Source organism: Puntigrus tetrazona, unplaced genomic scaffold, assembly GCF_018831695.1.
Source record: "Puntigrus tetrazona isolate hp1 unplaced genomic scaffold, ASM1883169v1 S000000001, whole genome shotgun sequence".
In the NCBI taxonomy this organism is placed as follows: domain Eukaryota; kingdom Metazoa; phylum Chordata; class Actinopteri; order Cypriniformes; family Cyprinidae; genus Puntigrus; species Puntigrus tetrazona.
Window position 1 is genome coordinate 4,744,636 of NW_025047681.1, and position 24,269 is coordinate 4,768,904.

Sequence of the window (24,269 nt, forward strand, 5' to 3'; positions counted from 1 at the left end):
ACAATGAGTAATGCGTTTTTAATCAGGGGAGGCACTTCCTGTTTCGGGAACGAGATCGGCTAGCGTGGAACGGCTACTGCTAATTAATAAATAGTATCAATACCCTATTAAGTGAAAACATAGCATCATTAATTAGGAATGTTCCTTATAAAACGAAACATCTGACATTCAACACTTAATTTAACACAGTTTAAAAAAAAATGTGAATATATGACGGATAAGCACACATTCTTGTATAAATCTACAGATCTGTTTATCATATCAATAATCAGGTTTCCATCCAAGGACTTTTTACGGAAAAATATATCGATATGCCATTTATCGATAATTTCTCACATGTCGACACAATTTTCCTGTTTCTTAACATAATTTTCCTGGATCAAAAATAATTTAACTTAAGCGTATAGATTCTGTATTGACACTTTAAATGGATCAAAAATAATTTGGAAACACAATTTGTTGAGAAAAGGGGCTTTAACGCAAACAAATTCAGTGTCACGGGACTATACTGTAACAGGCAGGGCCAGTGTCTTTGCATCCTCTTGATGCCACATCTCCAAATTGAGAAAAAGTACTTCTCTCTGTCTGTTGTTTCTTCAGATCCTGTGAAAGCAGAACATCATCTCAGGCAAAATTCTCTGGTCTCTTGATGAAGACAACAAGGAACAAGTTTAATCTGTAAAAATCTATAGTCTGCCTCAACCCAGATTCCATTTCACAGTATATGTATATGATCGTGCTCATTTCCCAAAATGCCTTAACATTAACATTAATATGGGGATTGATGTTGGATCTTAAGTTTTCAGGCAGACTGGTGATGTTCGCCATCACACTCGCGAAAGGCAGAAGCAATGAAGATGTGAAGTTAGCATCAGGAATGATCTGGTGACCAATTTCTTATTAAATGCAGACGGTCTCTGTAGTTTCAGTCACAGAAGAGAGAGTCGATGAAGGAGAAAATGTGTTTGGACATAGACCGGTAATTACATGGTCAATTTTGTAGCCTGAGAACAAGGCTCTGTGATGAACTTGAATCCAAAATGAGACTTAACATATGAAATCTGTACAAACCAACAGATTGAGAAAAAACAGGACTAATATTAGCGTAGATGCCATTCTTTTTACGATGTCACAAGTACATCGTATTGTAGGAGTAGTGTTCCCGGTTCCAGCAAATCTAAGTAATGCAGCCTAAAAATCCTTTAACGGATTTGAATAATAAAAGGTGTGTTGATGTGTTATGTGTAGGCTAAGTTAAAAGATGTGTCTTTAATCTAGATTTAAACTGGCAGAGTGTGTCTGCTTCCCGAACAGAGTTAGGAGATTGTTCCAGAGTTTAGGTGCTAGATAGGAAAATGATCTGCCGCCCGCAGTTGATTTTGATATTCTAGGTATTATCAGATGGCCAGAGTTTTGAGAACGCAGCGGACGTGCAGGACTATAATGTGATAAGAGCTCGCTCAAGTATTGAGGAGCTAAACCATTCAGGGCTTTATAGGTAATTAATAAGATTTTAAAATCTATTCGATGTTTGATAGGGAGCCAGTGCAGTGTTGACAGAACTGGCTAATATGATCATACTTCCTAGTTCTAGTAAGGACTCTGGCTGCTGCGTTTTGGACTAGCTGAAGTTTGTTTATTAAGCGTGCAGAACAACCTCCCAATAAAGCATTGCAATAATCTAACCTTGAGGTCATAAACGCATGAATTAATATTTCTGCATTAGAGGTTGAAAGCATAGGTCGTAATTTAGATATATTTTTAAGATGGAAAAACGCAGTTTTACAGATGCTAGAAACATGATTTTCAAAGGAAAGATTGCGGTCAAACAGCACACCTAGGTTCCTAACTGATGATGAAGAATTAACAGAGCAGCCATCAAGTGATAGGCTGTGTTCTAGATTATTATATGTGGGGTTTTTAGGTCCAATTATTAGCACCTCTGTTTTTTTCAGAATTTAACATTAAGAAGTTACTCATCATCCAGCTTTTTGTATCGACTATGCATTCTGTTAGATTCTCAATTTAGTGTGTATCACCAGGCTGCGCTGAAATATAGAGCTGAGTATCATCAGCATAGCAGTGAAAGCTAACACCATGACTCCTGATAATATCTCCCAGAGGTAACATGTAAAGGTTGAAAAGTAACGGTCCTAGCACTGAGCCTTGAGGAACTCCATATTTCACTTTTGATCGATATGATACCTCCTCATTTAATGCCACAAACTGATAGCGGTCAGATATATATGATGTAAACCATGCTAAGGCGCTTCCTCTAATGCCAACATAGTTTTCTAGTCTATCCAAGAGAATGTTGTGATCGATAGTATCGAATGCTGCGCTAAGATCTAATAGCACTAATAACGAGATAAAACCACGATCAGATGATAGAAGCAGGTCATTAGTAACTCTAATGAGAGCAGTCTCAGTACTATGGTACGGTCTAAAACCTGATTGGAAATCCTCACAGACACCATTTTTTCTAAAAAGGAATACAGTTGTGAGGATACTACCTTTTCTAGTATCTTTGACAGAAAAGGGAGATTAGAGATTGGTCTGTAATTTACTAAGTCTTTGGGATCAAGATGTGGTTTCTTAATGAGAGGTTTAACTACAGCCAGTTTAAAGGTTTTGGGAACATAACCTAATGACAATGATGAATTAATAATGTTCAAAATAGGATCTATAACTTCTGGAAGCAGATCTTTTAATAGTTTAGATGGAACAGGGTCTAACATACATGTTGCTGGTTTAGATGATTTAACAAGTTTGTACAAGTCTTCTTCTCCTATAATAGAGAAAGAGTGTAATTTTTCCTTAGGGATCTAAAGCTCATTATCTGATGTGAAACTGTAGTTGTGGCTGCATATTTACAATTTTATCTCTGATGGTATCAATCTTAGAAGTAAAGAAATTCATAAACTCATTGCAGCTATACTCTTGGGGCATATTAGCACCTGTTGATGCTTTATTTTTGTTAATTTAGTCACTGTACTAAATAAATACCGGGGTTGTGTTTGTTTTCTTCTAAAAGGGATGAAAAATAATCAGATCTTGCTATTTTTAATGCTTTTCTGTATGACAGCATACTCTCCCGCCAGGCAATACGAAATACTTCTAATTTGGTTTTTCTCCACCTGCGCTCCATTTTCCGGGCTGCTCTCTTTAGGGTGCGTGTGTTGTCATTATACCATGGAGTCAGATTGTTTTCTTTTATCTTTTTAAGTGCAAAGGAGCAACTGTATCTAAAGTGCTAGAAAAAAGAGAGTGCATAGTTTCAGTTACATCATCAAGTTTTTGCATCGTATTGGATGAGCTAAGGAATTGAGATAAGTCAGGAAGGTTATTTAGAAAGCTTTCTTTTTGTGGTGGAAGTGATGGTTCTACCATACTTGTAATAAGGTGCAGAGTTTACAGGTTTAACTATACAGAGTTCACATAAGACTAGATAGTGATCTGAAATGTCATCACTTTGCTGCAGTACTTCAACCATTTTAACATCTATTCCATGTGACAGTATTAGATCTAGAGTATGATTTCTACAATGAGTAGGTCCAGAGACGTGTTGTCTAACCCCAATGGAGTTTAAAATGTCTAAGAAAGCTGATCCTAATGAGTCTTTTCATTATCAACATGGATATTAAAATCGCCAACAATTAAGACTTTATCTCTGCGGCCAGTACTAACTCAGTTAGAAAATCAGCAAATTCTTTGATGAAATCTGTGCTGTGCCCTGGTGGCCTGTATACAGTAGCCAGTACAAACATGACAGAAGATTTATCACTAGCACATGATTCTGTAGATAATGTTATATGCAGCACCAAAACTTCAAATGAGTTATACTTAAAGCCTGCCCTCTGAGAAGTACTAAGAATATTGTTATAAATTGTAGCAACACCTCTCCTCTACCTTTTAAACGTGGCTCATTTTTATAGAAATAATTTTGGGGTAGATTCATTTAGAGTAATATAATCATCTGGTTTTAGCCAGGTTTCTGTCAAACAAAGCAAATCTAGCTTCTGATCATTGATCAAATCATATACATAAAGTGCTTTTGTGGAAAGTGATCTAATATTTAGCTTGAGCCAAGTTTTATCGTTTGCTTATTTGAATTATAGGTAGTTTTAATTTGTTGGACATTAATTAAATTATTGCTTTTGATTAGGTTTGGACATTCTCTGCATATTCTAATTCGGGGAACAGACACAGTCTCTATAGTGTGATATCTAGGTGAAAGAGTCTCTATGTGCTGAGAATTAACTGCCTTCTGTGACGTGAGGCAGCTAGCAGACGGTCGGTTTAGCCGGTCTGTCTGCTTCCTGACCTGGGCACTAGTTGGTCATGTTGGAGCTATAAGACTATATGCCATATTTCTAGATAGAAGAGCGGCACCACCCCAAGAGGGATGAAGACCATCTCTTTTCAACAGGTCAGGTCTGCCCCAGAAACTCATCCAATTGTCTATAAAGCCTATGTTGTTCTGCGGGCACCACTTAGACATCCAGCCATTGAGACCCAGCAATCTGCTGTAAATCTCATCACCCCGGTAAGCAGGGAGGGGACCAGAGCATATTACATTGTCCGACATTGTGCTTGCAAATTCACACACCTCTTTAATATTATTTTTAGTGATCTCCGACTGGCGAAGTCGAACATCATTAGCGCCGACGTGAATAACAATCTTACGAAATTTACGTTTAGCATTAGCCAGCACTTTTAAAATCTCCTGTACACCTGTACATGTTTGACTCGAAGAGGAGGCCCAAAGAGAAGATCAAAGGGGGTGAAGCCAGTTGAGGTCCCGCCTGTCCTCTGCCACTACTCGTTGTAACATCTGATTGAGAGTTTGCTTGAATCTTTCGACGAGTATGGGTAGCGGGTGTCGTAGTCCATGATCACCAGCATGTCCCTGGGCAGACTTCGGCACCAGCCCTATGAGGTCCATCCCGATGCACTCGAAGGGAACCTCATTGATGGACAGCGGAATGAGTGGACCGGGGGGAGAAGTCCGTGGTGTCATCAGCTGACACGTTGGGCAGGCTTGGCAAAAGTGTTTCACCACGGCCTCAAAGCTGGGCCAGTGAAAACAATCCCGGATCCTTTGACAGGTGTTTGCTACTCTTAGGTGTCCTGCCATTCGATGGGTATGAGCCAGCTCCAGTATGGCTTCCGTCTTCAACCACAGAAACACCAGTAGCAATTTCTCCCTACTCCACTAAGCGACACAGTAAAGCAGACCTTTTTTGAAATGTGGGAGAGGATGGGGTCCAGACCGCACCTCTTGGCCCTCAATGATGCAGACCTGGGTGTTGATCGTCCTCTTTCTGTGCTTTGGCAAATGAGCCCCATTCCGTGACTTGCAGGAAGACATCAAAGAACAGGTTAGAGTTTTGGGAAGGGGACTCAACATCTCTCCCGCTGTCTGCTGCCAGCAAGGTGGGACGTTTTTGGGGTCCCCGGGTCTGACTACGCCATCTGCGGTTCCCTCTGGTGTGGCGGCGGCTAGCAGGCAGTCGATCTCTTCCAATCAGCACTGTTACAGGTAGGTCCTTTACCCCTCCCACCTCCATGGGCCAGGTGCCCAAAATTGCCTGAAAGGTTCACCCTCCAAGCAGGTAGTTTCTGGGTGTCGAAGTGCGAAAATATTCACCTGGACCAGACTCACTACCTGCAGAGTCAAGATTGGTGTGGAACCACTTCCCATTCACCTTCACGCTGATTTCTGGGTCCTGATGCACGATGCAGTGTGCCAGCCATGTCCACGCAGAGAGCGCAGTCCTCAGTGGGCATCGGCTCATCATGTGCAGAGGGAATCTCCGGCCTGTTTACTGGACGTTGGGTAACCTCCGGCACACATCGCTCCTGGAACACGGCAGCGCTCGCTTCACAGGCTCCCGCTGAGTTCCAGGGGTTCCGGATTCGCACCACTGAAGCACCACCCACCAGATTATCATCACTGGAGTTCTAATCACCTGTTCCCAATCAGATCCACACTACATAAGCTTCACTCCCTCAGTTCAACCTTGTCGGATCTACCATTCACACCCCTCTACGCTAGCTCCCGACCTCTTGATTTTCCCCATGTCTGGATACTTTTGGATTCCCAACGATTCCCTTTGGACTGTATTCCTCATTGTGTAGGACCTCGGTGAACAAACTCACAAGCTACAAAAAAGAACCAGTTTTCAGAGGAATACTTTGTGTGTCTCCTCCTAGAACTGTTCCCAAGCCATAAAACCAATCGAGCACCCATTGCGGTGCCTTGCTGTCTGGAGAGCACCTCTATGGCTGTGATCCAATCAGAAGAGGAGAACCCAACAGCTATAAATAATCTATAAACCTCCTGTATGTTTGATGTGTCCATGAAAACTGCCATTTTAATCTATGCATAATCATGTGATAGATCTCAGTTTAAATGAGTGCTAGGTATGTGATGTTTGGTGTTCAATGAAAGCCTGTGACATTTGCCATGTCAAGGTATGAAAGCTTGTTTGTTATTATGTTGCTATATGGGATGTAGGAAACTTTCTATAAAGTGTAGGACATTGCAGAGATGCTATCTCCAGACGGGATGGAAACTCTGTGTTAACGTACAGTACTTTTATGCATGGAAAAGGAGCTGAACTAGGTGTGAACACGCCCTGTAGCCCCTCATTGATTGGACAAGCACCTCTCAGGGCAAGTGCAAATCAGCTGCTTAAAACTTCGAAGCAAGGAAACCTCCAAAGATGAGCAGCCCAACATCCAGAGACTTTCAAAGCTTCCATTCAAATCGCCCGGGGACTCCCAAAGACGTCATCCAAGTGATTCTCTCAGAAGCCAGCACACAGTTTACATTTCTTAAGTAAATGGTGCAAAGTGAAAAAATAACCATAAGCTAGAACATCTGCTTTGATTAATTCTCTTGGGTTGCGATCAAAGGACTAGCAAAGAGACTTTAGACTTCCTTAATGATTTCCCTCCCAATCTGTCTGTATGTGTATTTATGTGTGTGTCCATTCTAAGCTTAGTCATGTCAGCAGAAATATAGTTCAATAAGCCTTCTGTTCCATTATTAAGAGTCGTTGTCGTGTGTGTTGTGTATTTCAATGTCAAACTCCACACAGATCTGCGCTACCCAGCTAAGAATTAAGTCAGATAAACAAAGTGGATACCAGTTTGTGGTTATTTTGATGATCACAAAGTAAACAGAATTGGTAAGATACCATTAATCATGCTAAACACTGGACAGATTAGCCAATAAGGTGTATTCGATACATTTCATAAACCTCGAATTATTAATATTCAATTGGCCAAATATTAATTAAAGAGCTAATTCATACATTAAAATCTTACAGTTGTTTCCCAAGAACTGTCAGATAAGCTTTCATCACCACTGACTCATCTGTTTCCCATAGTCAATAAAACCATCTCTTCATTCCCGTCTCTGGTCCAGTCCTTGTGACACCTGATGTGATTTTTACCTTCTGCATTTTGACAGCTTCAAGAAAAAATTGAGATGACTCTACAGAACTTTTCACAAAAAAATAATGTCTTTATAGTGGGTGAAGCAAAGTTAACAATATGATTGACAAGAATGTGAAGATTAAAAAATAAAGAGGATCCTGGACTTACTTTTAAAGCCCTAATAATCTCAAGAATTAGAGCAAAATTTGATCATTAATGAAATGGCTTTTCGAAAAATTTGGGGAACTGAAGACATTGTACTGCTGATGAAGAGGAACATTTCATTATTCTTTTGTAATTTATAATTTTTTTATATAGAGGAAAATGTGTGAATTAATTTTTATCTAAAAATAGAAAAGAAGTTGAAGTGAAATCATAAGATAAAAGGTATGTGGTAACAAGGAAGTATAAAACCAGGTAATAAGGAAGATAAAAACCCCTCCCTCCCCCCGGCTGTTTCTGATACCATAAAAATTACAGTTTAACTGTGTATTTTGAAATAAACCTTGTCCTGGGTCACCCGAGGGATGTAACTCTTTCAGGAGATGATTCAATATTGTCTGATCAGTGTCTGATCAGAGCCTGAATGATCTGCTTCTGTGTTCATCACACCTTCCATCTTCACTGCTCTCACACACATCTTCATTCTCCTCAGACAGACATACATTTTCTGCTTACATACATAGTTTTTATAATAATAAAAATATACTTTCGAATACTGTTAGACTTGTGTTTCCCTAATTATTATTAAGGAGTGTCCTTGTTGATTTACTTGTTCCTCCTTGACTTATTCGTAGATTCTCTTAAAGAAAGGACAATGTTGAGTGTGAGTGCGTCAGAATGAACTCATAGTAACACTGCTCAGGATTAGAAGTGATAAGGAAAAATAACACGTTTATAAAGCATCCGTAAAAAAATTAATCTAATCTGGGGAAAAAAATATGAATTGATGTTTTTCCTCTGACTGTCTGATAATAAAAGAAAAGCTGATTTAATCATAGGCTTTTCGGGAAAAGGTGAAAAAGAGCCTCATCGTCTCACTCTTTGATTCAAACTTTCCTTTAATAGATGAAATCAAAATATACTGGAACTAGAAAGTGAGGTGACACGACTTGTCTATTAAGTACAAACTTTATGTAACGTTTGAATAAAAGTAACTTGTCTCATTTCCTGAAGTTGACTGTTGCGTAAGAAAAATTGGTGGAAAGGAGGTTATAAAAGGACAGTCTAACATGCTGTCTGTGGAGGACTTAAGACTTCAGACTTCAATCGACTTAAAAAAAAAAGGAAATCACAGGTGGGTGTGGGTGAGGGTGAATGGTTTAACCAGAATCAGTGAACTCACTTCCAGAGAAAAAGCTATTATGGATCAGGTCCAGATAGAGTGCTATAAAAGAACAGAAAAATCCAGCTTCTTCAGACTTCAGTCGAAGACATTACCAGACGACTTCATTTCTTAACACACCATAGAGTGCTCAGAAACTACAGGTGAGACATGACTTAAAATGACACATACAGGTAGTGCAATGATAGCATTGATAGATTTAAATGTCAGCAATATCGCAGCGGCAGATTCAAAATGCATTGGGTGAAAGAAATTATTCCATCTGATTAGAGTCACTGCATTCATTGAACCAAAGAGTTATGTCTTCATCTGTTTTTATTGGACTTTTAAACAGAATTAGATCACTTTGGACACAGTTTTGTAAACTTTATGAAACATTTTGTTGAACGCTGTATAAACTAATCATAATTTTGTTTTTCTATACTTCTAAGACTGTAACAAATTAAGAAATATTCTCATTGTTCTTGCTGTGTTTCTTCTATACAGACATGGCATCACAAACCATTGAACTGGCAGCCCTAGGAAGACCTCTGTATCCTGGTATGCTGTATGACTGCCGCAAGGATTCCTTCATTCCAGGTACTTCTATCTTAAAGGGTCATGAAACCTCGTTCACACCTCAGATCTGAAAAACACAGTGTAGGGGGACTTTGTTCAGACTTTTCAGAAAGTGTGTTATATGAACAAAAAGTTTGTTCATTGTTCATGATTAGATGTACCTCTGTATCAGTGTACTTATTCACACTATTTCATTTGAAGAAGACATGATACGTGTGCATACACAGTGCTCGTTCATGTTCAAAGCTTAGTAGAATATGAAACATGAATGATACATGCATGCTCTGGTCCAGCTGTGATCCATGTAGTGAGCATTGTTAAACTTGTCACAGCGTTCTGCATACCTGTGTTTTCACTGGAGTCTCTCATATTTTAACAGTCTATCTCACTGTCATCCCATTGAAATATTTTCCTGTATTTTTAGCGTATTTTCATAACGCTATAAAAAAAATCTCACCGGGTGTATTTTATATGTTTGCTACATTCACCTCCGGTAAAACCACCATAATTCGTATGGCCCTAACCTCATTATATGAATGATCACATCAATTTATTCCAAGGTTTGTCCGTTTGCCAGATCTCGCATGTAATGCATTCTTCTCATACAAACTCATTTGTTCCTTCAACTTGGCAACTCAGTGATGCTTTTTATATCTGCACAGTAGTGATGGGCGGATAACGGTTATATCTGCGGGTACTGTGGATAAAAAAATAATTCTGTTTATTTGCGGGTGGAGAAGATAAACAATTAATGATGCAAATATGAAATCAATCAATCAATCAATCAATCAATCATTTTTATTTATATAGCGCTTTTAACAACACAGGTTGCATCAAAGCACTGTACAGTATAATGACAGGGATGTATAGTGACGAGAGTGACCAATTTCTTATTAAATGCAGAGACGGTCTCTGTAGTCAATTCAACGATAGTCACTAGAAGTTAAGTGTCCCCAACCAAGCAAGACAGAGGCGACAGCGGCAAGGAAACAAAACCCCATGCATACAGAATGGAGAAAAAAAAACCTTGGGAGAAACCAGACTCAGTTGGGGTCAGTTCTCCTCTGACCGGACGCCCAGCACTTAACCTCCAGTTCAATTTTAAACGCAGCTGTGTCAGATAGTGTAAATGACTTAGTGTGTGCGTGTGTGTGTGCATCAGGATCTGGTGATCTGTCGACGGGCGCATCTAGGTGTTCTGGTCTCTGATGAACATAATCTCTGGGTGCTGATCCACCATCTAGTCTGGATACAAACTGTGAAAACAGATTGAGAAAGAAACAGGACTTTCTGTGCTTGTGTGTGTGTTCACCTATTCGAGAAGTTCCAGTTTGTTAAAAAAAAAAAACTGTTAAATTAAGATATAGCTCATGGTGTAATTGATTAAATATGATGCTGCAACTTTTAAAGTCAGGTGTGGCTCTGCTTTATTTACTGCACTTACCGGGGAAATGACTGACAAAAAGACTCTGACCCCAAAGACTCTAATAATTGACTTGCTTGTGAATCAAACACACCTCTATAACATAGCTGGTTCGTTTGATGGCACACTTTACTCACAACCGCATATAAACACGTCATCTGTGTGTCAATTTAACTCACAATTAAGATCTTCCATGAAGTTTGTAATACAATTTTGACTGTTATTGCTGTGTGTTATGTGTGTTGGTAGAACAAGGAACAAGGAAAACAAACCACTTTACGTCGAGGCATGTCTCTGAATGACAGTGAGGAAAGATTATTCATAATACAGCAGATATTTGTATGTATACTAAAATGCAGTGATTTTGTTGAACAAACTCTTTCTTATCAATAAATACAGAAAAATGCACAGAAATGATTGATATAGAAATGTAGAATCTATAACACATGTTGAGTGCTAGCTCTAAGTCACAATTAAAGAAATTTCAATCAACTTTGCTGTTCAACACGGATGAACTGTCAAGAAAGAACACAGATTCAGTTGCAGGTTCTGACAGAACATAGCAAGACTGGAAGCAGGTCACGAGCCAAGTGTAGCATCCTCACACCACAATGGTCAGACACAAGACTGCACACAAGGGGAAATTAAGTAGAAGGAAAATTAAGGAGTAAACGAATCACAGGTGTGAAGACAGCTAAAATAGTTGATAAGATAACAATGGGGAGGGAAAACACAGACACACACAGGTCAAGAAGGCCTCTAGACTTACTATAGGGGTGGAGTGGGTGATGGAGACGAGGAGAAAGCCACTGAGGGAGCAAACAGAGATGGGGAAAGGAAGAGGGATGTACCACTGCACTGCAACCAAGGTGTCCAAAAAATTGCCCTCAGCTAACGAATCAACAAGAGCTGGACAAGAGTGAATGGTGTCTTCAAACTGAATAGAAACAGGAAGCAGGGTACTAGACTTGGGGGACTCGGAAAATGGAGAAGCACCCATCAGGATCCCCCGACTTGCTGATGGGCCCTGGTTTTAAAGGACACTGGATGGCTCTGTGTCCAGGCTTGCAACAATATAGGCAGAGACCTCGAGTCAGTTGATCCAGCTAATTGGCAGTAAGACGAAGGTGTCCCACCTGCATGGGCTGAGGGTCGACTGCAGGAGGTGAGGGGGTACGGGAGGAATTGGCCGCTCCCTCACCCAAGGTCTAGGAGGACAAAGCAGTCCACTGCTGATGGTGACGCTGAAGACGCCCCTCTATGCGCGCTGCCAGTTCCACTAGTGAGTCACGATCACGAGGCAGCTCATGGGCAACAATTTCATCATCCAGTCTGAAACCTACCACGCAAAGCCACTTCATAACAGTCGCAGGCAGCTGGCAGTGTTCTAAATTGGATGGAATAATCTGTGACTAAGCAACCATCCTACTTCAGCCGCACCAACTGGAAAGCTGCCTCCTCAACCTGAGCAGATCAGTCAAACAACTTAATCATTTCATCTTGGAACTCCTGGAATGTGGCACAGAAAGGGGCATGAGCATCCCACACCACAGTAGCCCAATCACCAGCCCTCCCTTTAAGGAGATTGATCACAAACGCCACCTCAGACTCCTCCATGAAATAACAGTGGGGCTGGAGTGCAAAGACCAAGGAGCAGTGGGACAGGAATGCCCGACATGAATTAGAATCCTAGTCATAGGGCGGAAGACTGTTGGCATGGGGTTCAGGACATATAGGGACAAAGTTTTCACAATGACAGCTGTTATTGTAAGACAGTGAGCGTTTAGTTGTCAGCAGCAGTAAATAAGGTGCGTGGGGCTTACCGATGTTCACCTTTAAACTAGCAGTTTTAATTTTATGCAGACTTCAAGCAAGGTAAGGTAAGGTTCCATGAGAGAAAACCATGCTTTTCCATAATCAGACAGGTTTATCATACTCAACTACATCCCTACGTTTTATCCCCAAATGGAAAACAATCTGTTGAGCACAGTCATTGGTTACACACTATATGATTGAATATTAACTAATCATCTGTTAAGCATTATATGTTTGTTAATAACAATACAATTTATTATAAAGTGTTTCTACTTATATAAAGTACTTATCTAACCAATTTAAGACAGAAAAGTAAGCTCACAAATATAAATTTAATATTGTCACATATACAGGATGCATTTGTACTTCAGATTTTCATTGTGTCCATTCTATGTATGTAACAGTAAAAACCATTTCTCATTTCAGGTGTTACTTTGTGGGATAAGAAATCACTGAGGGAAGATTTGGACAGTCGCCCGCAGCTGATGACAGATTTGAAGTTCAGTAGCTCTGACTCTCTATCTAGTAAGTCCAATCTCCTCAGTGTAAGTGCTTCCCTGAAGGCAAGCTTTTTGGGGGGGCTGGTGGAGGTGGGAGGATCTGCCAAGTTCCTGAATGACACCAAATCTTCCAATCAGCAGTCCAGAGTAACAATGCATTACAGTGAAACCTCAAGATTCGATCAACTCACTATGACTCAGCTGGGAAAGATCACCTACGCTCAGGTATTCGACCAGAAAACTGCAACTCATGTGGTCACGGCTGTGCTGTACGGAGCTCATGCCTTCATGGTGTTTGAACGCTCATTTGCAGAAAATGAAAACAAGCAGGACATTGAGGGAGAACTAAATGTCATGGTGAAGAAGATCCCTGGATTTTCCATTGAGGGAAAAGGAGCTTTAAAAATGACAGATGAGGATAATAAAAAGGCTGAGACTATCACCTGCATATTTCATGGTGATGTCCACCTGGAGCAGACTCCCACCACATACTTAGAGGCCATAGAGGTGTACAAGAACCTCCCCAATCTGCTGAAGAAAAATCCACAGAATGCAGTGCCAATAAAAGTCTGGCTCTATCCTCTTTGTCTGCTGGATACAAAAGCAGCTCGGTTGGAGAGAGAAATCAGCACACGTTTCATTTCCAACACTGAAGATATGATGGAGGGGCTGAGGGATGTAGAGAGGACATGCACTGACCTGTCTAGAAGAACAGAGGTGAATGTTTTCAGTGACGTCAAAAAAAGGCTGCGCTTATTTCAGGATTCATTTAGCATTTACACAATAGTACTCCACAAAGCACTGGCCAGATACTTGCCTGCCATTCGTGAAGGAAGTGTGGAGGAACAATCTCTGGAAGACATTCTGATGATACACAGCAGCTCCCCTTTTAATGCTGACTTACTTAACCAATGGTTATCTGATGCAAAGTCTGAACTTAACTTATTGAATAATCCCAGCAAGACGCTGAAGGAGATCAACACTGAAGATTCAGACAGGCTCAATGGCATCCTTCTTGATCCTGATATTAAAGCCGTAGTGTGCTTGACCTTCACATCTTTAAAATATAAAGACCCATATCTTTCAACCCTGGCAGAGTTTGTGAAATCTGAGAAGTTTACAAAGCTAGATGAAAAAAGGAACCTGCTTTCTGTGGCATCTGATGTCAGAAAGTGGTTCCAAGATCCTGATGTCATTGCAAAGATGAGAGAGAACTTATCAGTTTTCAAGACATTTTCAAAGGCCAATAAAAATGATAAGAGCATCAGATTCATTATTTCCGCCATCTCCAATCCCTCCATTCCAGGCTCCTCCATCTATTTGTATGAAAATGGGAAGGTGGCAGACACAAAGTTCCAGCCAGTGTCCAAGCCACCCACACCAATAGTAAAGAATGTCCTCGCACAAACCATTTCCCTGAAACTGCAGAAATCCCCAACTGGAGAAACAGTGAAGTACAGAGTGGAGTACCAGCAGGTAAAAGCAGGTTCTGGAGCTGAGGAGCAGTGGCTTTTCATAGACACAGCTGATCAAGACTTCACACTGACTGAATTGGTACCTGGGAAGCAGTACTTGATCCGCTACAGGATAGTGGGTAAAGTGGGAGTGAGTGAAGCCAGCGATACTGTCAGCCCTACACTCTCTTCAAGTAAGTGTCATCTGCACATTTTAATAAATACTATTACTTTATAAATTTACCATTGTCAAACAATCAGCATTTCACTTTATGCTTGTGACTCTACTGCATGTAGTTTTTTATGTTCCACTGTTCTCACCACCACCATTTAAAAAACCACCAGACACTATTATAAGTGAGTGACCTCTCTTTGGTTCTTTCCTAGCTCACTCATGTGTACCAACAGGGTTCCATGTAATAACACAGACATTAAGCAGATTTGTTATCAAACTTTGTTGTTGTACATCCAAAGCACATGCAACTTCGTCAAAATCTGTCATTTTTTTTATATTTTTCCCAAGTAGCGTACAGCTAAATTAATGGGTGATGCTCATTTCTGTGTTATATAATTTACTGAACCGCTACATGAAAACGTGAAACAATGAGATGTACAGGAGCAGTTTGGCTCTCCTATTGTTTTAAATGACAGGAAACTTAGTTTTCCAGAGAGGTATTCAATGGATTGCAAAATAATATTTTCTTAGCACTTTTTTAAATTCATAAATATCTAAACTTTTATAAATATCTAAATCTAAATTCTTGCATCAATATGCATTTACGAGTATTAACTGGGAAGTTGCTAAGTGGTTGCTAACACATTTAGCATGAAAAGCAAGCATGATTAACATGTTACCATCACATTAACACAGCTGCCAAAAAGAAACTTGAAGATATCTGATTACTGCAGTGTGTGTTTGTTTATTGACTGAATGTGACTTTGTTCTTGATTTCAGTCAACAACTGGAACAGGAGCGACTTCCTAAAATGTAAGTCACTAAGAAAACAAGCAGAAAAATCATATAAGTGATGATATGAATCACAAACACACACAACTCTCTCTCTATCTTTTTCTCTCTTACTCACTCACACATACACCCTTACAAAAATTAATCATAATTTTACTATAATAAGTAGTTAATTATGATTATAGTAACCATGTTTTTTTGTTTCAAGTACCACAAATTAACTTTGATTGTATTACTACTGTCACGGTGTGGACTGGGAGAGAGAGCACTCAATGAGGGACAATAAACAAATACTTTTAATCTTCTAAGAACAAAATAAACACTACAGTTACATGTTGGATGGCAGGCAGTTAGGCAGGCAGGACACAAAACCACACGCATTAAAAGACGAGAACCAACGATAAAACAAAAGTAAACTGGAGCCGACGGGTCTACAGGCTGACGTGGAGTCCAGGACTCGGAGGCCGGAAAATAAGACAAGGGATCCTCCACCCATGACACGGATGGAGACCGGCAGATCTGTGGCGAGCACCAGATGGTGAGCTGAGGATAACCGCAGGGGCTGCTGGAAACCATCAGTGGCGGATGGTAAAGGTGGGAGGCTGGGAAAACTTGAACCGTAGACAGTGAAGGCGGCACTGGCTGTGCGGACACTGGAGGGAGCTCTTGGGGAACAGTCTTTAGGGGGCGCCCTTGAGGCAGGCATTCAGGACAGCTGGACGGGATCAGGAACTGAGGATACAGGGGAGGTGCCAAGTCTACTTCCAGATCTACATCATCCAGCTCTTCTTGTAGATCCAGCAGCCCTAGATGTATAATCAGCTCATCCTCAGCCATAGTGAAGTGGGTGGAGCTCCACTCCGCGCTGTCCTTGCACTCGGCTGTCTCCACTGTGCCAAGCTCTGTTGCCGGTTCACGCACCTGGTCTGACGCAGTCAGCTCGGCTCGGGTGGCGCTCCATGGCTCCGTTCCCGGACAGCTTAGCTTGAATGGAGGTGTCTAGTCCGAGGAAGTAAATCTTGCACAGAAAGCTGTCTGGGTAATGGGAATTGACTAAACTAATAAGACACCCCTGTAGACAATGATACAATTAAGAGTAATGGAAGGTAGGCAACACAGAGCACATGGCACAAGACAATCTACAAAATAAAAAAACATAACAAGAAGTTATTATTCTATGATACAGGCTTAATTAATATGAACCGTTGCAATTGTTCTCAAATAATACAATTATTTTGAACTATTAACTAAAATTTTATAATTGTTTTACTTTAATACTGTCACGTTCGCGCTTTCGCGGGACGAAGCTCACGAGGCTTAAAAATGAACTTAAATGGATTTAATCTCAAAATGGCAAAATAAAGATTCAAAAGGCAGGCAGAACAAACAGACAGGCAGGCAGGACAACAACCAGGTAGGGACATTGACGATCGGACAAACGGAACTGAAAACACAGCACTTAAATACACAGGGTAAATGACTAAATTAACGACACACAGCTGATGACAATAAGATAATTAACATGGATGGAAGGCAGGGCACAGGGAGGACATGGCACGAGACAAAAACCATAAACAAAGAGTCCAGAGATGTGACATTACCCCCCCCTCCCGGAAGGTGCGTCCTTGGCGTCTGACACGGAGACGGGGGACGGGAAGGACGCGGCGGAGCCAGAGCAACTGAGGACTGAGGTGAAGCCGGAGGGAAGGAGGAGCCTGACAGAGCCGGTGGGATGGAGGGACGAGGTGAAGCCGGAGGAGAGGAATCCCGAGGCGACGGATGGTCGACGACAGACCAAGGCGGAGCCGGAGGGACGATGGAGCCTGGTGAAGCTGTTGGACTGACGGACCACAGTGGAGAGGAGGGAGCTAGGAGCCCAGGGGGAGCCGACGGGTCTATGAGCCGAGGAGGAGTCCGGGACTCTGAGGCAGGACGGCGAGGTGAGGGATCCTTCACCCTCGACGGTGATGGAGACCGGCAGACCCGTGGCGAGCTCCAGATAGTGAGCTGAGGATGAGCGCAGATGCTGCTGGGATCCATCGATGTTGTGTGGCAAGGGTGGGAGGGTGGGAAAACTTGAGGTGGCACTGGAGGAAGCGCACGGGGCGCGGGCACTGGAGGGAGCGCACGGGGAACAGTCTCTTGGGTGCGCCTTTGAGGCAGGCATATGGGACGGCTGGGCGGAACCAGCGGGCTAACGGGACGGCTGGGCAGAACCAGCGGGCTAACGGGACGGCTGGGCGGAACCAGCGGGCTAACGGGACGGCTGAACGAGAACAGTCTAAGTCCGAGTCCACATCGTCCAGCTCCTCTTGCAGATCCAGCAGCCCCAGGTGGATGATCAGCTCATCCTCAGCCGATGTGCAGTGGGCGGAGCTCCACTCCGCGCTCTCATTGCAGTCGGCTGCCTTCCACACGGCGAGCTCTGTTGCCGGCTCACGCACCTGGTCTGTCGCAGTCAGCTCGGGTCCGGTGGCGCTCCACGGCTCTGTCACTCTCCTCGGCGAGGGTCCCGTGGTCGTCCCAGACTCAGCGACCGCGCCATCGGTGGGCTCAGACTTGAACTCCGCAACACGGGGAGATGATGGGCTGGGTTCTGGATCACCCACTCGATGTAAGCGCCGATGCTCTCTCGAGGGCCGTCCCCGGACAGCTTCACTCGTGGGGAGTTGTCGAGTCCTCGGTAATAAAGCGGGCAGAGGAAGCTGTCCGAGTAGCGCGAGTCATTTGCGAGGGCGAGGAAGTCCTTTGTATAACCCTCGAGAGAGCGATCCTCCTGCTCCAGCAGGAGGATGAGGAAGTTGGGGTCGTCGTAAGGGGAATCCATGACAAACAAAAATAAAAAACAAAAAAGGGAAAATACGCCGCTATTTACTTTTGTTGTCCGATCGTACTGTCGCTTTCGCGGGACGAAGCACACGAGGCTTAAAAATGAACTTAAATGGATTTAATCTCAAAATGGCAAAATAAAGATACAAAAGGCAGGCAGAACAAACAGGCAGGCAGGCAGGCAGGCAGGCAGGCAGGCAGGCAGGCAGGCAGGCAGGCAGGCAGGCAGGCAGGCAGGCAGGCAGGCAGGCAGGCAGGACAACAACCAGGTAGAGACATTGACGATCGGACAAACGGAACTGAAAACACGGCACTTAAATACACAGGGTAAATGACTAAATTAACGACACACAGCTGATGACAATGAGATAATTAACATGGAGGGAAGGCAGGGCACAGGGAGCACATGGCACGAGACAAAAACCATAAACAAAGAGTCCAGAGATGTGACAAATACATTATATAAAAATAAATTATATGTTGTACGAATAAACATGACTTGACATGGCATGAACATAAACAGCATAATACCGCCTACCTCTTTTACAATATGTTATGTAGCGAACAGTTTTATTTGATAATCAATCTGTAGAATTTTTTGGCTCTTTTCATCTTGTGGAAACTGACACTGATGATTCAGAGTTCCTGCTTTCACAGTTTCTTCTGCTCATATTGCAAAATGACATTACACATTAAAAGAACTGGGGGACGTATTACTCAAAGTTTCTTCTCTTAGGTCTTAATTTAACATATGATATGTTAAATCATGTGATTTTTCACAAATTCATATTACAGAAGCTAATCTTGTTTGATTTGGGATTGTTGTGTTCTTGTGGTCAGATGCCTGTTCTTTCACACTGGATCCAAACACTGCAAATAATAAACTTGTTCTGTCTGAGGGGAACAAAAAAGTGACACGTGCGAACGAGAGAAAACCATACCCTGATCATCGGGACAGATTTGATTACTGGGAGCAGCTGTTGAGTAGAGAGAGTGTGAGTGGACGCTGTTACTGGGAGCTGGAGTGGAGCGGAGAAGCGGATATAGCACTCTCATACAAGAACATCAGCAAGAAGGGAGACAGAACTGACTGTTTGTTAGGACGTAATGATAAGTCCTGGAGTTTCATCTGCACTCCTGGCGAATACTACTTCAGACACAATAACGTACAGAATGTTCTCCCTGTGAAGCCCACCAAGAGTAAAATAGGAGTGTATGTAGATTACAAAGCAGGAACTCTGTCGTTCTACGGGGTCTCTGACACAATGAGCCTCATTCACTCAGTCCAGGCCACATTCACTCAGCCGCTCTATGCTGGGTTTTGGATTGGTAATGGATCATCAGTGAAACTGTGCGGATAAATCAGAATATCAGAATAGCCTGAGAGATTCTTCCCATAATGCTTTGAGCTGCATCATAAATCAGTAACAGTGTCTGTATCCAAAACTGCCCTCTATACTTTTATTCATCTTTGAGATTCTCTAGCTGTTGAGTGTACTCATTATTTCCATCCACTATGGTTTTCAGACACCACTAAAAATGGCTGCCCCCTCAAATAGTGCACTATTAATAGTATATATTAATACTGTGTCAGTCAAATAACATAAATCAGAATAAATGTGCATCAGAAATCCTTATACACGGTAAATAATTCGCTTAGACAATATTCATAATATCATTTGATTTTTCTCTATTGTTTTTTTGCACAAATTATAAAACAGAAATTATCTTGAGATCAGACTTTAATTGATTAACATGTAATAACTATTGCTAGTTTATTTGCTGCAAAGATGCTTTGAATCAATCTGTACTGTACAAAGCACCGAATAAATAAATCTGATGAATGTGAAATGTCTGAATTTTTATTAAACATAAATATAAAAGATTCCTCACAGTTGCAGAGCGCAACTGGCATCGCCCTGCAATGGACAAGGAGCACCTGGCCGCACCCATCACAGGCTGATCGGTCACACCTGCAAGCCCCACTATATAAGTCACATGAGCTTACATTTTATTTTTGGAGCTCTCCTTGTTGTGTGATCCTTCACCCCATGACACTGGTGGAGAATGCAGGCACAAGAGTGAAGAATCATAGACGTGTGACCTCTCACCACTTTTTTTTTGTTTTCCCAACGAAGCACTCCTTCCCCATCTTGGAGGACGTTCTACAGTGACTCACAGAGGCCAGCATCTGCCAGCAGCAGATTGTAGAGCACCTTGCCACTTGCCAGGCCAAGACTGAGCAGGAACTCGCAGCTCCCAGAACTGCTCCGCTAACCATGACATTACTGTGCTTGATTGGTCAACCAATACGCCTGACCTGAAGCCCATGTGGAATCTATGGTATATGTTCTAAAGAAAGATGAGAAACAGCAGATCAACGACAAAACAGACGGATCTCTTCATTCACTCCTCACTGATGCTGAGGTCTGTGCTGAAGTATTGAGCCCATAAATAAACATACTTTGAGATCCTGGATTTTGACTTTTATGATCAACAAAATAAAACCAAATACTTTTGAAATGTTTTACTTTACATGTAATGAATCTAAAATATATATAAAAGTTTAACGTTTTGAAACAAGTTAAAATATGTGTGCTATCTGGGTAATTTGTCATACAGATAAGTGTAAGAAATATTTGAAGTAAACCCGACGTATATGTCTTTACAGACATTAAAAATATATCTATAGACAGTGAAATGTCTACTTTAAAATGAACCAATTCAAATAGAAAATAAATATTCTCAGGATATGGAAACGTCGCATAAGAGATGAAGAGTCAGTGTTGTGAAGTTCAAACAAAGAAAGCACTTTTAATTTAAAGCTCATTATAATGATTTAATTGGTTTATGAATAAACATGTGATTAGTCACTTGAAATGCTTTAAACTGACTACTAGTCAACCTGAAAAAAATCTGTAGTCAAGGGCACTCAGGATAGCATAAAATAATTCAAGTGAACAGATGTGAAATCTAGATCTATAGAGAAATGTCTACTTTTAAAGAAACAGAAAACAACAAATATTGTCCAATTTTGTAATCAATTTTGAAACATGTGTACAGGAGCATCACTAGACTGATTACGAAAAGTAACCTGCCAAACTGAACAGTGATTCGACAGCGTTACGCTCCACTTTCACACGGTTTACCAATCCTTCTGCAGTTCCCTCGAGGACCACCAGAAAGTCTATACAATCAAACCTTTAATTTCACTCAGAAATACTGATCCATTGGTAAATCGAAGAACAACTTAAAAGTCTTTCCACATAGAGAACTCTTGTGGGAACGAAGAGTTTCTGTAGCAGGTCTCTCCCTAGCGACTCCTCGTGGGGCTGTTGAGGGTCACCTTTCCACAGCGCTCTCACGTGAAGGGTTTGTCTTTGGTCAATGGTTCCTCTCCGGCATGGGTCCTCACTTGAGAACTGAGGCTGTTGTGACATGTGAAACTCTGGCTCCCGTGTGAATCCTCCTGAGGTTTCCTTCCTGACCGAAGCTCCTTCCACACTCTGGGCAGGTGAAAGAGCTCTCTCCGCTGTGAATCCTCGGGTGGACTTTGAGTGAAACTCTTTCGGCGCCGCTCACAGGTGAAAGGTCTCTCAAGTGGACCTCAAGGTTTGGTTTTTGACTCTTTCCACACTGATGGCAGGTGAAACGACTCTTAGTTTGGTCTTCTCTTTAGACTTTTCAGTCCTTGTGGATTATGAAATCGTAACCCGTCTCATGCTGATCTTTCTCTTTGTTCTTAATACTCGGGTCTCTCCTCTTTCAGCACCAGTCAGTCTAAAGCGAAAGCACACAAATATAAGTTAACATGTAGTATGTGTAAAGTACGGTACATAGTTTCCACAGATCTGATGTTTGTGTAACTCTGATGGTTGTGTGACCAGAGGTCACGTTAACCGAAAATTCTCTGACATTGACAGAATTCTTTTAACAATGATGGAAAAAAACGTAACTGACAGATTACCCCGAGGCCCATCTACTGTAATTCGCACGGGCAGCATTATCTCCAGAACAATAATAAAAGTGTCAAAAGCCATTTGCTATGCCTTCGATGACGCTAATAAAACTATGTGGATTCTAGACGTTTAACTGATTTAGACAAGGAGCAGATGAACTGCATATAATCATTCATTAACTGTTTTGACTAAACCCTTTTTCTTTATTTAAAGGCTGAAATGTAGTGTTTAACTTTTTACAAAAAACGTTTTCAAAGCTTTATTTGAACATTTACATTCGATATTTCAATGTTATTAGAAATACGGAAATAATTATGTTATGGTTTGAGTGAATATGCGAACAAAACGTTATTTTATTGGTTTGCATCAGTACTTTTTGAACATCTCACAGCCATTATAACTGTGATAAAAAATGCAAAAAAAAATAAAATAAAATAAATTAAAAAAAAAAATATATATATATATATATTGTCACAATTTGTTGTCTATTTGTTCTCGTTGTGTTTTCACAGTTTTGACCAGCAGATGACGTCAGTGAGTCGAGCGATTCTAATGAAACTGTACTGTAATGAATTATTTTCACATATGTGTAATATAAGCTATATATGACGTGTTGTTAGCAAAGCTTACATGACAAGTCTGCACAAGGTCTTCCTCAAGGTATAGCTGTAGGATAAACCAAAGGCAATGTACAAGCATACCATCACCCATGAATAATTAAATCTAGTTTAAATATACAAAAATAGATAAGTATGAAAAAATTTGTTTAGGGTTTACAATTATAAGATGTTTGTTGAGTTGCACGTCCTATTTAAGACTACACTAGTGACTTCTAAAGTCTGGGAAGAAATCAGGAGATGTAATTAGTCTGCAATTATGGGACTTTTATTTATTTAAAATTTAAAATTTATTTATTGTATAAAGCAAACTGTTAAAGTTGCATTATTTATATACATATATAAGCTTTTTTCATAAAATGCTAAGAACAAATAAAAGAATAAATTTATTACATTTTAAGAAAAAAGCTGTTCTATTTTATGAAAAAAGGTTAATTAATAAGATTAATTAATTGTCAAGTTTGTGTAAATTTCCTCTTGTTGCTCGTGTTCACATAAATGTTCCAAGTGAAAAAGGGAATTAAGATGTGAAGTGTTTTGTAAAATCACCAGATATGGTTAATGGTTTAATAGCAGCCAGATTAAAGGTTTTTGAGATTTAAAAACCTTACAGAGAAAACATTACTGAAAAGAGGTTTAAAGAGCAAAACGAGGGGGGCAGTTAATGACTTAAATGTCTTGATGTCTGTTGCTCTGTGCCATGAATCCGGTCTTAACTCGTATTTTTGTCCCTTTAGACCTGATGCCACTGAAAGAGGAAAGTGGAGAACTAGATGAAATGAAAAAGAAATATCACTGTGAGAAACATCTTGCTTACGTAACTGAAGGAAGACCTCACCGCAAACAGTTCAGAACACTGAGACTAGAAATAAATTCAGTGCCAACGAGGGTGTATAGTATCATCAGTATTCACTCTGACTATATATACATCCTTGTCTAAATCATTTAAAAGTCTAGAATCCACATAGTTTTATGTGATTGGGAGGGTTACAAGGGTTAACAAGTATTGAAGCTGGCCTCTTCTTCTACATGATTTGGAAAATTGGTCAATGATGATCAGAATGGTGGTAAAACTGCATGCTGCCGAAAGGTCATGTTGTTGGGACAGAGCGCCTGCAACAGGCTTGGTGAAGGTACAGTCATTTGGCACTTTTTATGTACTCCAAGTTCTTGTGATTGGTGATGACTAGAAAAGGATGGATGGCACCTTCTAACCAATGTCACCATTGTCAAATACCAATGTTTCCCACATCATAATTTCATTCAGCAGGGGTTAGCTTTCTCAAGAAGGCACATGGATGCGATTTATGGGGTTGACCATGTCTCTGTGACAGTACAGCTCTAATCCCACAGGCA

At 41.0% G+C, this 24,269-nt stretch overlaps 1 protein-coding gene across 2 annotated transcripts; it reads left to right on the plus strand.

Moving 5' to 3' along the window:
* Window positions 1-8,755: 8,755 nt before the first annotated feature.
* LOC122331521 (stonustoxin subunit beta-like) lies at window positions 8,756-20,853 on the plus strand. Of its 2 annotated transcripts, none has more exons than XM_043229005.1 (5): window positions 8,756-8,934; window positions 9,278-9,370; window positions 13,014-14,735; window positions 15,497-15,529; window positions 20,476-20,853. In XM_043229005.1, the coding sequence occupies exons 2-5, from the start codon at window positions 9,280-9,282 to the stop codon at window positions 20,577-20,579; spliced, it is 1,950 nt and encodes a 649-aa protein (XP_043084940.1). In that variant the 5' UTR covers window positions 8,756-8,934; window positions 9,278-9,279; the 3' UTR covers window positions 20,580-20,853. The 2 variants fall into 2 exon arrangements, with proteins under 2 accessions (XP_043084940.1, XP_043084939.1); XM_043229004.1 differs by lacking the exon at window positions 20,476-20,853 and adding an exon at window positions 19,178-20,466 and having other exon boundaries at window positions 8,762-8,934.
* Window positions 20,854-24,269: the final 3,416 nt, after the last annotated feature.